The 16025-nt window shown below is 37.8% G+C and overlaps 1 protein-coding gene across 4 annotated transcripts; it reads left to right on the forward strand.

The window, feature by feature from the left end:
• Window positions 1-77: 77 nt before the first annotated feature.
• Window positions 78-15020, forward strand: LOC107564626 (volume-regulated anion channel subunit LRRC8D-like). Of its 4 annotated transcripts, none has more exons than XM_016249754.1 (2): window positions 78-309; window positions 12173-15019. In XM_016249754.1, exon 2 carries the CDS (start codon window positions 12175-12177, stop codon window positions 14698-14700), a length of 2526 nt encoding a protein of 841 aa, XP_016105240.1. In that variant the 5' UTR covers window positions 78-309; window positions 12173-12174; the 3' UTR covers window positions 14701-15019. The 4 variants fall into 4 exon arrangements, with proteins under 4 accessions (XP_016105240.1, XP_016105241.1, XP_016105239.1 ...); XM_016249755.1 differs by lacking the exon at window positions 78-309 and adding an exon at window positions 5535-5600 and having other exon boundaries at window positions 12173-15020; XM_016249753.1 differs by lacking the exon at window positions 78-309 and adding an exon at window positions 6321-6450.
• The last annotated feature ends 1005 nt before the right edge of the window (window positions 15021-16025 follow it).

The following is a 16025-nucleotide window of genomic DNA, read 5'->3' on the forward strand; positions in this document are numbered from 1 at the left end:
AATTACTCCACCGGCCTCGCTCCGTTCCCACGGCTCTCGGCCCCGCCCCTCTCGTCACAAGGGGCATAATAGTTCCCCTTTAAAGCCAATAATTTAATCTGTATAGCATGCTGTCACGATCACTCTGGGAGGAACGAGGAGAATTCTTTGATTTGGATTTTATTCCAACAAAGGTTTACCAACACAGGAACTCAGAAATGCCATAACAGCCGACACAGACTCGAGCACAGGGCAAATGAGATAATTAATCAGACACAGCTGGATACAAATTAACACAATGAGGACAGAAACCGGAAACAACTAAGACGGGTAAAACAAGGAAACACAACACTGACACATGCTTCAATGTTTTTTTCTTTTTTTAAACAAATTGACTATATTCAATATTTGTTTTTCAAGCGCAAAAAAAATGCATTCAAATTTACTTTATTTTCACACGGTCATTAATAGAATGTTAGTAAATACTGATGTGCAAAGCAGTTATAGGCCTAATATCATTCATGTGAAAGAGTATTATTAATGTCTGACGGAGCAATCCTCTGTCTGATGGAGGTATGTGGGTGTTGTCTCTCATCTCATCTCATGTTCCAGCACCAAGTAGGGATCAGAGAGTGTTTGCTCGGTCACATGATCGGCTGTGATGGATATGGCTATTGATAGCTGAATCATGGTCTGGTCTATAGTAAAAAGGGAAAATACTATAGCTTCAGCCACTTTCAGAAGCATTACCTCTGCCTTGCATGTGGTTATTTAACGAAAATGATGTTACATTTGAAGGTAAACTTTGGATTTATCAGGGAATGAGAAAATGTCCTCTATCTACCTCTACCTGTACAATACTCCAATACTCCAAATGAGATGGAAGCAAATATTTTGTTACAGTTTTGCTCTGTATAGTGGCATGTCTTCTAACTCTGACTAAAGTCACTGACAGAGAATGCCTTTATTTAGAACATATCTTGTTTAATTACCATCCTGAAACACAACACCACATACAGATCTAAGGCAGGCAAGTACTTGCACCCTAAAATAGAAAGTACAACTACACTATTTTGTCAACAAGATGGAGATGTTTAACTCTCGCCTGATCTGTTGTCACCACTTAGTCTAAAAGATTCCATCTACCAAATGTTGTATGGCTGACTCATTACAAATAAGAGCTTCAACAGGGGCCACCACATTGGCACTCCATGGGGTGCACCAATTGTTATTATTAATGGGATAGTTCACCCAAAAATGAAAATTCTGTCATTAATTACTCACCCTCATGTAAGACCTTTGTTAATCTTAGGAACACAAATTAAGATATTTTTGATGAAATATGAGAGCTTTCTAGCCCTGCATAGACAGCAACGCAACTGACACATTCAAGGCCCAGAAAGGTATTAAGGACATCATTAAAATAGTCCATGTGGTTCAACTGTAATTTTATGAATCTACGAGAATACTTTTTGTGCACAAAGTAAACAAAAATAACAACTTTATTCAAAAATGTCTTCTCTTCAGTGTCAGTCTATGTTGTGGAGAGTACCACAACGCATTTGTGTGGTGGTGCTGATGCAGGAGCTGGCATTCTGTATATTCTGGTACAAATAAGTTATGCTGGGCAAAAAAATTGCAAGTCATCCTCTTTGTCAAAATCTTCAGACATGTTTATGAAGACTGCTTTATGTACAGCATGCATCATCTTCTGCTTGTAAACAAGGCGAAGCGCATCCGGTTTCTATGTCAAAATACCGGCTCCTGCGTCAGCAGCACCACACGCATGCATTGTGGTACTCTTGTGAATGCGTGGCGAAGACAACTGATAACAATTCAATTGTTGAATAAAGTCATTATTTGTGTTTTCTTTGCACACAAAAAGTATTCTCGTAGCTTCATAAAATTACAGTTGAACCACTTTTAACGATGTCCTTACTATCTTTCTGGGCCTTGAACGTGTCAGTTGCATTGCTGTCTGGGTCAGAAATCTCTTGGATTTCATCAAAAATATCTTAATTTGTGTTCCGAAGATAAACAAAGGTCTTACAGGTTTGGAACGACATGAGGGTGAGTAATTAGTGACAGAATTTTCATTTTTGGGTGAACTATTCCTTTAACTATTAATATTTATATTAACAAATGTTTAATGCAAAATAGAGCATGTTGCTACTGGATGGCATGAGTAAGTTCATTAATCTGTTGTCTGTGAAGAGTTTTTGCAGGTATGTGATTTGTGATGCATTAAGAATAAGTCAAGAAGTTGTGCACCAGACCTCAGGCCTTTTTAAACCTGACAAGCTGATGACCCTGGACAACGTAATCTTGAAAATTTACTCTGAGGAGAAGACTGCTCTCCGTTCAACCATGAAAAGGCAAGGTGCAGCAGCTGTCAAAGTGGAGCTGTGGATAGAGGCAAAAAGACACTTTCAAGGTCGTGATTAGAGAAAACTAGTGTTAATTTTGTCAGCTATTTTCATTTTAGTCTTAGTCCCGGGCTAAAATGTCCTTGCTAGTTTTTAGCATATTTAGTCAACCTTAAACCTATTTGGTTTTTGTTAAGTTTTAGTCGACTAAAAGCCTCAACATTTTAGTCTAGTTTTAGTCCAAGAAAATCTAAAGTGTTTTAGTCGAAGAAAACCTGAAATATTTTAGTCTACTTTTAGTCAATGAAAACTTTTTTACCAATAAGATTATTATTAATTAAAGGGGTCATACGATGCGATTTCAATTTTTCCTTTCTCTTTGGAGTGTTACAAGCTCTTGGTGCATATAGAAGATCTGTAAAGTTGCAAAGACTAAAGTCTCAAATCCAAAGAGATTCTTTATAAAAGTTCAGAGTCAGCCACACCTACGTAAAACGGCTCGCTCTAACACGCCCCCACATATCTACCTCACTATGTGGGAAGATTTGCATAACGCCGCCCAAATGTTCACACAAAGAAAGAAGGCATAACTTTTATTCTCACTGTAGTATTGTTGACGCTGCAGCCATGTCCTGAAGACACTGTGTGCTTCGTTGTGAAAGCGAAACTACTTTGTTTGGTCTTCAAAAAGAGGACGATATCCGCTTCGCCATGCCTAGAGTGGATCTGTGCTGGTCGCTGAGGGAATACATCAACTTTCGGGGTCGTCACATGTGGTTGCCGCTCATTCGTCAGATCCGCCGGGCGCGCCGTTCTCGACCCCGCTGCCTCAGCTCACGCTAAGCCGGGGCTTCTGCTCACGCTAGCCCGGCCTCAGCTCACTCTAGCCCGGCCTCAGTGCACGCTAAAATATCTAGGTTTTGGCTTTGTTTGCATGTGCAGACTAGGTGTATGACATCAAAATACCATACAGACGGTTCCTTATGCTTTCAAAATGCTCTCGAGGTATTTTGATGTCATAGACCAATCGGTCTGCACACTCAAACAAAGCCAAAACCTAGATATTTTAGGCAATATAGAAATCCTGGCCAGGATCAGTCCTGGGAAAATGACACGTATGGTCACCCTATTGTTTGTCATTTCTCTGATCACAAATGCAGACAGAGTTTTATGTTTACGCGACGCGGCGCGATGCAATGCAACGCAATGCGTAAAAAGACAGTATAAGTCATTATAATCAGTAATTATGTCCCCACTGGATGCAACAAATGCCTCGTTTGTAATGGGTTTTAATGTTTTTGTCTCGTTACTCCGGCCGGGACATGGCATCACAGTATGGTGAGGGGCGTAACATTTCCGTCTCACGCTTGAGGTATTCGGCCAATCACAAAGCACTGGATAGCTGGCCAATCACAGCACACCTCGCTTTTTCAGACCGATGAGCTTTGTAAAAATCGATGCGTTTCAAAAAGGCGGGGCATAGAGGAGAAACAATAATGTACAGTATGTGGAAAATGTTTTTTTTTACTTTAAACCGCATAAACACATTTCATTACACCAAATACACAAAATAATGTTCTTTTTAGCAACATCATATGACCCCTTTAACCGTACAGCAGTAATCATTTTGGCAGCCATTTTTAATTTAGTCTTAGTCTTACTCAAATGTACATTTTAGTTATCATATTTAGACAAACTTGTCCCGTTTTTGTTTATTCAATGAAATGTATGGGCATTTTAGTCAGGTTTTTTAGTCAATTAAATATTAGTCACATTTTCGGCATTCATAATAATTAAACTGATAAAAAAAAAATATTTTCTCAAAATTATAATCGTAATGATTGTTGTCATTTGAGAACTTTACTTTTGCATTTCAGGTATTGCACTTTCTTAAGCACAAATCAATAGAATGTGGACACATGGTGTATTTGACCTCATCTAGTGTACTGATTTATTATAGGCTTTTTATTATATAAATCAACAGCAAAGACTTATGCAATCTCTCTGTCTACATTATGAAAACAGCTAAAACAAAAGAAAAATATTACAACAGTGAAAGTAATTCCACTAATTCCATAATTGCAATAGTCTATTTCTCTATTAAAACAAGAGCGATTGAGTAAGTGTATTTATTCAGCGATCACAATCGCTTACAATATAGTGAGATGAGATCTCATGACAGAACACTGACCGGCTGAATGACGCTTTCATTTAGATCGCTAAACTCCAGCTTGTTTGTTTTTCAGATGCATTTTAGTCTCGTCTTATTTCGTCAACGAAATTGCATGTTGATATAGTCTTAGTTATCGTTTATTGACCTTATTGTCGTCTCGTCTTGGCTTAAGTCATGGGGAAAAAAGCTCCTCAACGAACATTTTTCGTCATAGTCTTCGTTAACAAAATGAACACTAGAGAAAACCTTATATTTGACTGCAAAATAAATCAGTATAGATTCCAAATCTATAAGTAATCTTTACCGCTGTTCCACAGCCTTTCTCATATAATCGATAGAAACAGTTTTAAATTGTAATTTTAAAGACAGCATCACCAAAGCTAAAGCTAAGCTAGTCTTTTACAGTATTTTCTTTAGATCGGCCTATTATAGCCGAAGAGCTTGAGTGCCAAGAAATGTCCTCATGCACCCAGAATTTGCCTGCGGCACGAATTGGAATGAGGGATTCATCTTGTCATCCTTTGTTTAAATCAGGGGTGTCAAACTCAATTCCTGGAGGGCCGGAGCCCTGCAGAGTTTAGATTCAACCCTAATTAAACACACACCTGATCCAACTAATCAAGTCCTTTAGGCTTATTTGAAAACTATGTGATCTGTGTGTTGGAGCAGGGTTGGAACAACACTCTGCAGGGCTCCGGCCCTTTAGGAATTGAGTTTGACACCCCTGGTTTAAATCAAACTCTGAGACTTTTCTGTGTGGTTTTCTGTTATCTGTCCTTTGTCTCCCTCTGTGTGCAGGTGGCTAGTCACATAAAATAACCAGACCAATGACCCACACCAAATCGTTCATGTGGCAGTTAAATACAGGCAAACCCACAGGACCTGGTTGTCCAGTGGGGTGGAGTGGGGTGGAGTGGAGTGGAGTGGAGTGGAGTGGAGTGGGGTGGGGTGGGGTGGGGAAGGCAAAGTCTGTTTAATCTTATTTGCAACCATGTTTCGCTTGTAAAACATACAGGATTTCATTTACAAATAAACAAGTCAGAAAGCTTGCAAAGGGATGCATTTACGGTGAAAACTATAAGGTGAGTTTTGCCCCATATTATTTGATGGTGTCTAGTAATAACTCTGCTTTGTATTTGCTTGTTGTTTTGACTTTAATAACAGTAATTGTATATTTTAAATATGACTTGCCTTTATGCATTTAAGGTGACAAACTCAATAAGTACAGAGTTTAACATTTAGCTGGTTTACCATAAATAGGTATCGAGTTCATGGGTATAGAGTTCAGCCAACTTTATTTTAGAACTGCATGCTTAATCTGTAAGATAATCACTGATGCTAATTTTATGTTCATTTCTTCTGTTTTAGTACTGACTGCATTCATCGGTCTCAACCATTCAGCCGTTACACAAGCACTATACAAAATAATTGACAAAAATACATATAATAAATAGATTTAAAAAATAATCAGCAGTAATTACAAACCAATATTTGTAGCAAACCCCTTCTGTGTGACAGTTTAATTTCGGCTGAATTTGCACCTGTGTTACCCATTTTAGCATACTTTTTGATTTATTTTTACATTTTATAAAGTGTCTACTTTATTTGTAATCTATAGAATACTACAGAAAATGCAAATAAAAGCTTATGAAATTGTACATAAAATACCAATTTTGTACCCTGTTCGTGGAAGGCGCCTTCAAACGTGTAACAATTCTTGTGTAACAAACGGGGTTTGGTTGCTTAGTGATTTCAAGACACCGGTCAGGTGTTTCGCGCGTAAATCCTCCCGTAAACTTTAGCTCCGCCCACATGCACTTCCTCTATTTGACAGTACATTTCTGTTTATTAGAGACATTTCTCATTCAACATTTCATACGCGTGGATATCGTGGAAGCGTTGACGGTTTTAAAATGACAGCTTTGTTTTGAGGTATGTATCAGCCTGTAAATGTGTGTTTGTGCGGGTTTAAAGGTGGCGGATATGCAGTGTAGAGAACTGGTGCAGACTGGTTGACTCTGCTGCTGTGCGCGCAGCTCTGAATGTACCATAATAATGAGATGAGCGGGGACCCTTACATGTGCATAAAGCCCTCTCGGGCAAATTATTAGTAAGTTGTCCTTTTGTACCGACACTTTTACCGCTTTAACACAACAGTGTCATCAGACCGAAACGGTTTCCTGCCCGAGCGGCGTTAATCTGCACAGAACCGCGAAGACAAGCCACCGGATTGGGTTTATAGGCAATATTCCAGTCCGTTCCTGTGAATCGCGTTCTGCTCGCGGTTTACGCGTTATTGGGAAGCAAACCATTGGGGTATATATATAGCGTGACCCGGTATAGAAACACAATGGCGTGAATGTGCTCAAAACGACGTCTCCCACGCGAGTGGACAGCATACTTGTCTACAACTGTGTCCCCATTACTGCAAGGACAAGTGGATAAAATGTGTTTCAGATTCTCAGGAATTAAAGTGCTACATGGATGACGTTTATACGCGACAGTGAGTATATACGTTATGTTATGCATTCATTTCTGAAATATTACAAATAGTCGAGTATCTTGTTTTGAGGTTTTGTTTATGAAGACTGTCAGAGTAGTTCAGTGCAGTCAAAGAAAGATGCTTTGGGCACTTTTTGAAGGAGACTGCACAAACTATATTGACTGTTCAAACAGGTGCACAGGCTAATATATAACAAGTGATAAGAATTTCAGGTCTCTTGTAAGAAGTTACTGATTTATCTAGTTTTAGGTAATGCATATTACATAATTTGTGTCATAATATTGTACACCATAGCCCATGACCAAAGTTTTATCCAGCAGGACTACAGTTGTTGTTGACACAACCCCTGCAGTCAAGTTAATGTAAAGTGTTAATTTCAAAAAGTGTGAATTTAGGTTTAGATTTACCAGTTTATTTTGCTGTCATTTGAGACCTTAATATTATTCTTGATTTCCTGATTTTGATTTCTTACGCTTGACTTGGCAGATATTGTTCAGTTTCAGTTTCAGCCTTTAATCCGTCCCCCCCCCCCTACACATATACATACATGTTCATAAACTATTACAATAATACTTTATTTTAACTCACTGACCTACAGCAACCTGTACATATGGTACACAAATGGTTGCCCCAACACTGAAATGTGCAGGATAACATGAAGAGACGTGATTGGTTAACAGCATTGTCATTAAAAATGTCTGCTTGAGACACAGCAAATGAGGATAACAGATGCAGCCATGACCTAGTTATGGGGGTAAAAGCCCAGACTGAGGTTAAATAAGGCTAGCTGTGATGGTAATTGTGTTTTTTGTGGGTTAAGGTTGTGTTACGCAGGTGAGGTTAAAAACTGAGACCATAGACCGGTAAAAAATGAGTGAAAGGCCAGAATTAATTTTGCAGCTCTGATTTATTAGTCAGAATCCCAGCTATTCTCTCAAAGTGATATTTTCAATAAAAAATGAAGACAACCTATTTCCAGATAAGCAAATTAAATTGTTTTGCCATTTTTTTGTTTTAGTAAACGGCAATTATTTTGATTTCAGACAAAAACATTTGTTTACCTCAAGTTTATCTTTTTTGTGTGTGTGTAATTAGCAGCTTTAGATAAAATGGCAAATCCTTTCCAAACAGCTTTTCTAGACACTCCAACATGCCGTTATTTGGACAAACATGTTGTCTTATCCAGAATTCAGGACAGTGGTTTTTGACATATCAGGCTGCTAAAACAATGCAACCAAAGCAATGTTGTTTTAAGTGCAACAGAGTCTTTCCAAAGTCAACTTAAAGGGGTCCTATTATGCTCTTTTACAAAGTCTTGATTTTGTTTTGGGGGTGTGCTAGAACAGGCTCTCATACTAAGTTGTTCGAAAAGCACATTATTTTTCACATATTTGACATTATTACAACACCTCTCTCCTCAGTCTGGCATGAATGGCTCGAATAGTTCCTGTATCAAATGAAGGCCCGCCTTCTGAAATACGAAATGTGCTGTGATTGGTTAGCTGGGCCAGTGTGTGTTGTGATTGGCAGCACTCGGCGCCTAGTCGGGAAATGTCATGCCCCTTATAATAGCCGCCTGCTGCGAGCTTCAGTGTAAATATTGCGTCAAAATCAAATAAATTTGAACGTGATTTAAACCCGGCTGATTGTAACCACTCTAAATTCGTCTGCCTTTGGAAAGCTAGCGTGTCTCTGACACAGTGATAACACTCATTGCCTTCTCTAGAGCAGCTCAACCAGGTCTCGTTCCATTCGTCGGTATTTGTGATATCACAAATCCCGGAAAATATACGTTGTAGTCCAAACGAGTCGTTCGTTGTAGTTTTTGAAAAGATTGCATAAGTCTTTGCTGTTGATTTATATAATAAAAGGCCTATAATAAATCAGTACACTATATGAGGTCAAATACACCATGTGTCCACATTCTACTGATTTGTGCTTAAGTTTTTGAATCTCCTTTTGAATTGGACTTTGAACTTTGTAACTTTGCAGATCTTTTTTATGCTCAAACAGCAACATTACAGACTAACTAAAGTTGAAAAAGTGAAAAAGCATAATAGGACTCCTTTAAGAATTTTAGTTTTAGTTTTATAGTAATTAACACCTCACACCTCTTTCTACACCTGTCTAGAAATGATAAAACAAAAAAATCAAAGGCAAATTATATGTTAAAAAAACATAACACATAGAATGCTACATAAACGTATAGCATATAAAAAGTATAAAGAATTGAGACATGTGGCAGACCTGTCAGTATTATTTAGTGGGGCTGTTGCTAAATTCAGAAAGTGTTAAAACAATTGATACTCGCTTACTGAGTGATGTCAGTTCATCAGATGTATGTAAAGTGCACTGGTGTGTGGAGCCTGTTGAATGATGAGAGTAGTTGAGGAAATGGATAAAGGCTTGTTGGGTCTATACCAGTGATAATGTAATTACCAGGAGTTGTTTGTATAAGCGTTTCCTGTCGGTGAATGCTATAAATGCAAGGGTACATGAGAATCTGCATTATGTCATATCCTATCACATCATATACTTTATTTATTTATTGCTTTTATTTATGTTGTAGACTCTTCAAAACATTTGCAAACTAGCCTGCTTAACATCTCCGCTCATAGGGTTAGTGTGTGTAACCTTCTAGCTGTAGATCTTGGGAACTGATGTCTACCAAATTATTTTGGGTAGGCAGTGGGAAAAGCAATTCTCAGACATTCTCTGATGTCTTGTTGAGTCCTAAACATTAAATTTATTAGGTGACTTAATATTATTCACAGTCTTGCTGGTGGTTGTGTGCTCAATTTCCACTTTATTTGATAGGCTGGTATTAGTTTTTACTTTAAAGGACTGATTTTTCTTTTTTCACAGTGAAGTATCATCAAAGAAGTGATGAGCTCTCCAGATGTACTTGTAAAATGACAGATCTACCAAAATAGACCACCCTGTTGGAATATCCAGCCAGGATCTAGGTTTTTGATTTTAATGCACTGTCTATCTATGTGCTGTCATGTAATATGCATCTGTACATAATTATGTGCCTTTTGAGAAATCACGAGTGCTTTTCTAACCCCATGGCAACACACTAAAAAAGTAGTAATTGTTGTTTATGGCAGTCTGACTTGGCTAAATAAGCTATTGTGTAATTGCACTAAATTAGAGACTAATTAATGCAGAGGAAGGAATTCTGCATATACAGCTACTACTGTAACTAATGCCAATCTTGAACTGGATTGCACCACTTTACAGATGTTCATCTGACACACACTATTTTTTTACATTTATTGACTGAAATACAAAATTGTATGTATTTTTTACTTAATTTTCTGTATGCTTCTCATATTCTTACACCTTCCTTACAGTTGGCATGTTAACATCAAAGGCTTAAGATTTGAACGAAAGATCTGTAGGACAGGCGAAGCACAAGAACAAAGTGCTTGTGACTTGGATGGAATGTGATTGTCTTGTGAAGCAAGTCTAGACTTTGTTTTATTAGTAGATCCTAGAGGCAGTAAATTATGTGTGAAAGGCCTCATGTACAAATTATGGTATGTATGTATGTATGTGTGTGTATGTATGTATGTATGTATGTATGTATATATATAGTACATGTAATCTGATAACACATTGCTTTAAAGAGAATAACTCCGTTATCCAACAATGAATTCATGTTACTTAAAACATTTATGATTTATATAAATAACAGCTTTATTAGCCAAGTAAAATACAAAATAATTAATTATTATGCCTTTGAGTCAATTGTTTCTTGACAGTGAGAAGGTCATTCAATTTGGCCTATTGGATTTATGGGTAAGTCTTAGCAATGTGAAAATTTAGCTTCTCACATCAATAGAACCCCTGCAACATGCCTGAATATTAGTGCAGACTGCAGAGACTTGCAACTTGATATGAAAGACAACATTGTCTTTGGCCAGGCTCACCACTGCAGTACTTTTGTCTTCATGCAGTACAGTATGCCTACTAAGGCTGATAATCTAATAAGAAAGTCTAATGCAATGCTTTAGTGCCTGAGCAGTGATCAAGCTTTGTGCTGTGAAAATTGATATAGGACAGAGACACTAGGATGTCTCCCCAAGCGATGGGACCATTTGTTATCTTTAGTGGTGTATTAGACCATTCCTTGCATTTGTACATTGATTTAATGGAATATGAGAATGAGATTTATGTTATGTCAAGCCTGTATTTCACATAGCAGTGAGTGTAATATTGAGGCACTTGATGTGTTTATTAGCTTAAAGAATGAGCAAAAATTTTACTTTTACATTTGTTGTATATTCAAGTCATTGTATAGCATTATGCATTTTATTATATTAAGGTATAGATATAAGATTTTAATAGATGTTAATTTGACCTCTTTGACAAGGCAAGGTTAATTGAGGTTGTAAAATGTCATGTGGTGTGACTTTCCAAAAAAAAAAAAAGAAAAGATATATATATTTTTACCTTTGGAAAATATAATGTTGTTGTTGTTTTCCACATGTGTACACTTCATGATAACACTTATTAACCCCTTAAGCTCTGGGGTGTTTTTTGGTATTTTCGCCTAAATTTGACATACTCAAATTCAAATGTATATTTTATAATATAGAGTTTGCGGCTGACTGAAGCAGTAGTACGAGTAGGAATGTGACCCATACGAAAGTTTGCTCAGAGGTAGTCAAATTCCTGAGAATGAGAGCTTTCTTGTGATATATGACTTGACTGTTATGTGAAAAATATATAAAATACACATTCTCTGGAAAAAAATTTTTTTCCAATCGTTAGGCAGAAATTCGTGTGTGGGACGAATACATTTCTAAGCTTAATTTTACTGCTTTATGTATCATAAAACTAAAAGGAATTCTTTGTAAAGAAGAGACTAAGCTTTCGAATGAACCCATAGATGGGCTGATACCATATAAGGAAGGCTATGTAAATGAAGCATAAACATTTTTTATGCGATTTTGGACCCGTATCCCAATATTTAATTGAAAAATATTAGTTTTTCAAAGCCATGTGAAATCAACATTAATACAGAGTACATATATAAGAAGTTGTTACATGTATTTTAAATGTTTTTCCCCCCTTTTCTCGAACACTCTTATTTGTCATTGATAATACTAAATACATGTTTTTGTTTTTTATGTCTTCATGTAGGAATGTTTACCCTCACAGAAGTTGCCTCTCTAAATGACATCCAACCAACTTATCGTATACTGAAACCATGGTGGGACGTCTTTATGGATTACCTGGGCGCAGTCATGCTTATGCTGGCCATATTTGCCGGGACCATGCAGTTAACCAAAGATCAGGTGGTTTGCCTTCCTGTTCTGGAATCGGTGGAGGACCAAACCCCTGTGGCCATGGAAAGGCCACCAGAGAAAGCTCTTGGCTCAGGGACAGGAGGAGGCCATGTGACATTGGCAGCTGCACCTTTAGCAAGCAAAGAACAAACCGACAGTGTTGTCCAACACTTCCCACAGTCGTCTGCTGTCAGGCAACCTCAGCCTACGGGTTTACGAACAAATCTGGATTTTCAGCAGTATGTCTTTGTTAATCAGATGTGCTACCATGTTGCCCTTCCATGGTATTCAAAATACTTTCCATATCTAGCTCTCATTCACACTATTGTTCTCATGGTAAGCAGTAACTTTTGGTTCAAGTATCCAAAGACCAGTTCCAAAATTGAGCATTTTGTGTCTATTTTGGGTAAGTGTTTTGAGTCCCCTTGGACAACCAAGGCATTGTCTGAGACAGCCTGTGAAGACTCCGAAGAGAATAAGCAGAGATTGACTGGAGCCTCTACATTACCAAAGCATCTTTCAACCAGCAGTGAGGAGGGAAGTCCAAATCAGTCCACACCCATGCTTGCAAAATCTAACATTAAGTTTTCTGCGGAGAAGCCAGTCATTGAAGTTCCAAGTATGACTATACTTGACAAGAAAGATGGAGAGCAAGCTAAAGCACTTTTTGAGAAAGTGAGGAAGTTCCGTACACATGTAGAAGACAGCGACATGATCTATAAACTCTATGTAGCTCAAACAATAATAAAAACTGTCAAATTCATTCTGATTCTGTGTTACACCATGACCTTTGTCACGTCCATTAAATTCGACCATGATTGTGAGCCTGAAATTAAGCATTTAACTGGATACGCAAAATTTAAATGCACCCATAACATGGCTTTCATGTTGAAAAAACTCCTCGTTAGCTACATTGTCCTCATTTTTGTTTATGGCTTGGTTTGCATTTACACACTTTTTTGGCTATTTAGACGGCCTCTTAAAGAGTACTCTTTTGAGAAAGTTCGAGAAGAAAGCAGTTTTAGTGATATCCCAGATGTGAAGAATGACTTTGCTTTCCTCCTACACATGGTGGACCAGTATGACCAATTGTACTCGAAACGTTTCGGTGTCTTTCTCTCAGAGGTAAGCGAGAACAAACTGAGGGAAATCAGCTTAAACCACGAGTGGACCTTTGAAAAACTACGCCAACACGTGACTCGCAATGCACAGGACAAGCTTGAGCTGCATCTTTTTATGCTCTCAGGTGTTCCTGATGCGGTCTTTGACCTCACTGATTTAGAGGTCCTAAAACTCGAACTCATCCCAGAGGCACGTATCACAGCGAAAATTTCCCAGATGATCAACCTCCATGAATTGCACTTTTACCACTGCCCCGCCAAAGTTGAACAGACTGCATTCAGTTTCCTCCGCGATCACCTCCGGTGCCTTCATGTCAAGTTTACGGATGTAGGAGAGATTCCCACTTGGGTTTACATGCTAAAGAACTTGAGAGAGCTCTACTTGGTGGGAAACCTGAACTCCGAGAATAACAAAATGATAGGATTAGAGTCTCTCAGGGACTTGAGGCATCTAAAGATCCTACATCTGAAGAGCAACCTTACCAAGATCCCGACTAACATTACAGACTTATCACCCCACCTGATCAAACTTGTGGTTCACAATGATGGTACTAAACTCTTAGTGTTAAATAGCTTGAAAAAGATGATGAACCTTGCTGAACTGGAGCTGCACAATTGTGAACTGGAGAGGATACCGCATGCAATTTTTAGTTTGAACAACCTGCAGGAGTTGGACTTGAAATCGAACAATATCCGTACCATTGAAGAGGTCATCAGCTTCCAGCACCTCAAGCGGCTTAACTGCCTCAAACTGTGGCACAATAAAATAATTTCCATTCCATTGTCCATAAGTCATGTAAAAAACCTAGAGTTCCTCTATCTGTCACATAACAAACTAGAGACATTGCCTACCACTCTGTTCAGTCTTCTTAAACTTAGATACCTGGATGTTAGTCAGAGCTCCATCGTAGTGATTCCTCCAGAGGTGGGGTTTCTCCAGAATCTACAGCACTTTGCCATCACCGGAAACAAGGTGGAAGTGGTTCCTAAGCAGCTGTTCAAATGCACAAAGCTGCGTACCCTATCCCTTGGGCACAATTGCATCTCGTCGCTGCCAGAGAAAATCGGGCAGTTGCTGCAGCTGACTAATCTTGAGCTGAAGGGGAACTGCCTGGATCGCCTGCCCGCACAGCTTGGCCAGTGCCGACTCTTGCGCCGAAATGGCCTCATTGTGGAGGACCACCTTTTTGATTCACTGCCCCTAGAGGTCAAAGAGAGCATAAGTCAGGAAACCAGTGCTAATTTTGCTAACGGAGTGTGATTGTTGATCAGGAAAAAAACGGTTAGATGGTTTTCTGAGTGAACGGAATTAGAGAGCGCAAAAGGCAGTGTTTCAGTACTTCTGTTTTTTTTTTCCTTGTCTTTTAAATTTTTGTCCAGAAGTTTTATCCAGGACAGTTGGCATGAATGGATGTTCTATGTGTAAGGAATGAGTCCAGTATCAAAGCTTATGTTAACATTTGTTGTAATTTTTTATTTTTATTGCAGTTTACTACAATTTGTTTTTTTGCACAGGCTAAAACAAATTGCCGGTAAGCCAATATAAATGTTTGTGAACTTTAACTATGCTTAGTGCATAGAATTCTTAAGAAGTATTCAAATGTTTGAGATTATTATATTTTGTTCTTTTAAAAAAAAAAATGTGTTTTTATGATTTGCCCATGTTACAGTGGAAATATAATTCAGATCACTTTTGTTTTCTGTTCATTTTCAGTAGCATTTACGTTAACATTTTCACCAGCTGTTATCCGCAGTCTGCATCACATGCATTGTGTATTGTGGTGCCATTAATGATTGTATTTATTGTTTGGGAGAACCAAAACAACTGACATTTTATTATAAAGTTAATCACAACTACTGCACTTGACTATAAGTGGTAAAATAAAATAAAAATAAGTAAAAAGGTCTAGTTTTTTTGCACAGGCTAAAACAAATTGCCGGTAAGCCAATATAAATGTTTGTGAACTTTAACTATGCTTAGTGCATAGAATTCTTAAGAAGTATTCAAATGTTTGAGATTATTATATTTTGTTCTTTTAAAAAAAAAATGTGTTTTTATGATTTGCCCATGTTACAGTGGAAATATAATTCAGATCACTTTTGTTTTCTGTTCATTTTCAGTAGCATTTACGTTAACATTTTCACCAGCTGTTATCCGCAGTCTGCATCACATGCATTGTGTATTGTGGTGCCATTAATGATTGTATTTATTGTTTGGGAGAACCAAAACAACTGACATTTTATTATAAAGTTAATCACAACTACTGCACTTGACTATAAGTGGTAAAATAAAATAATAAGTAAAAAGGTCTCCCTGGAATTCCTCAAAAAGGAATTCTCATTTTGGTTTAGTGAAAAGTGCACTAAAGCAATTTAACATGTGCACTACAAAGTGTTTAAGAAACTGAATGTTTGCATTGATACAAAGTTATCATATCCATCCGAGATTCAATCAAACTGTATATTTGATACCTCAGTTAATATCTGTTTGATCTTTTTTTAAATGAGATTGTTCACCTATTCAATGTCTATTAACCAAAATACTCAGTAGCCCCTCACTGCAGAACACAAGATCCAGGGGGCGTG

Source organism: Sinocyclocheilus grahami, unplaced genomic scaffold (assembly GCF_001515645.1).
Source record: "Sinocyclocheilus grahami isolate Dianchi unplaced genomic scaffold, SAMN03320097.WGS_v1.1 scaffold951.1, whole genome shotgun sequence".
NCBI lineage: Eukaryota > Metazoa > Chordata > Actinopteri > Cypriniformes > Cyprinidae > Sinocyclocheilus > Sinocyclocheilus grahami.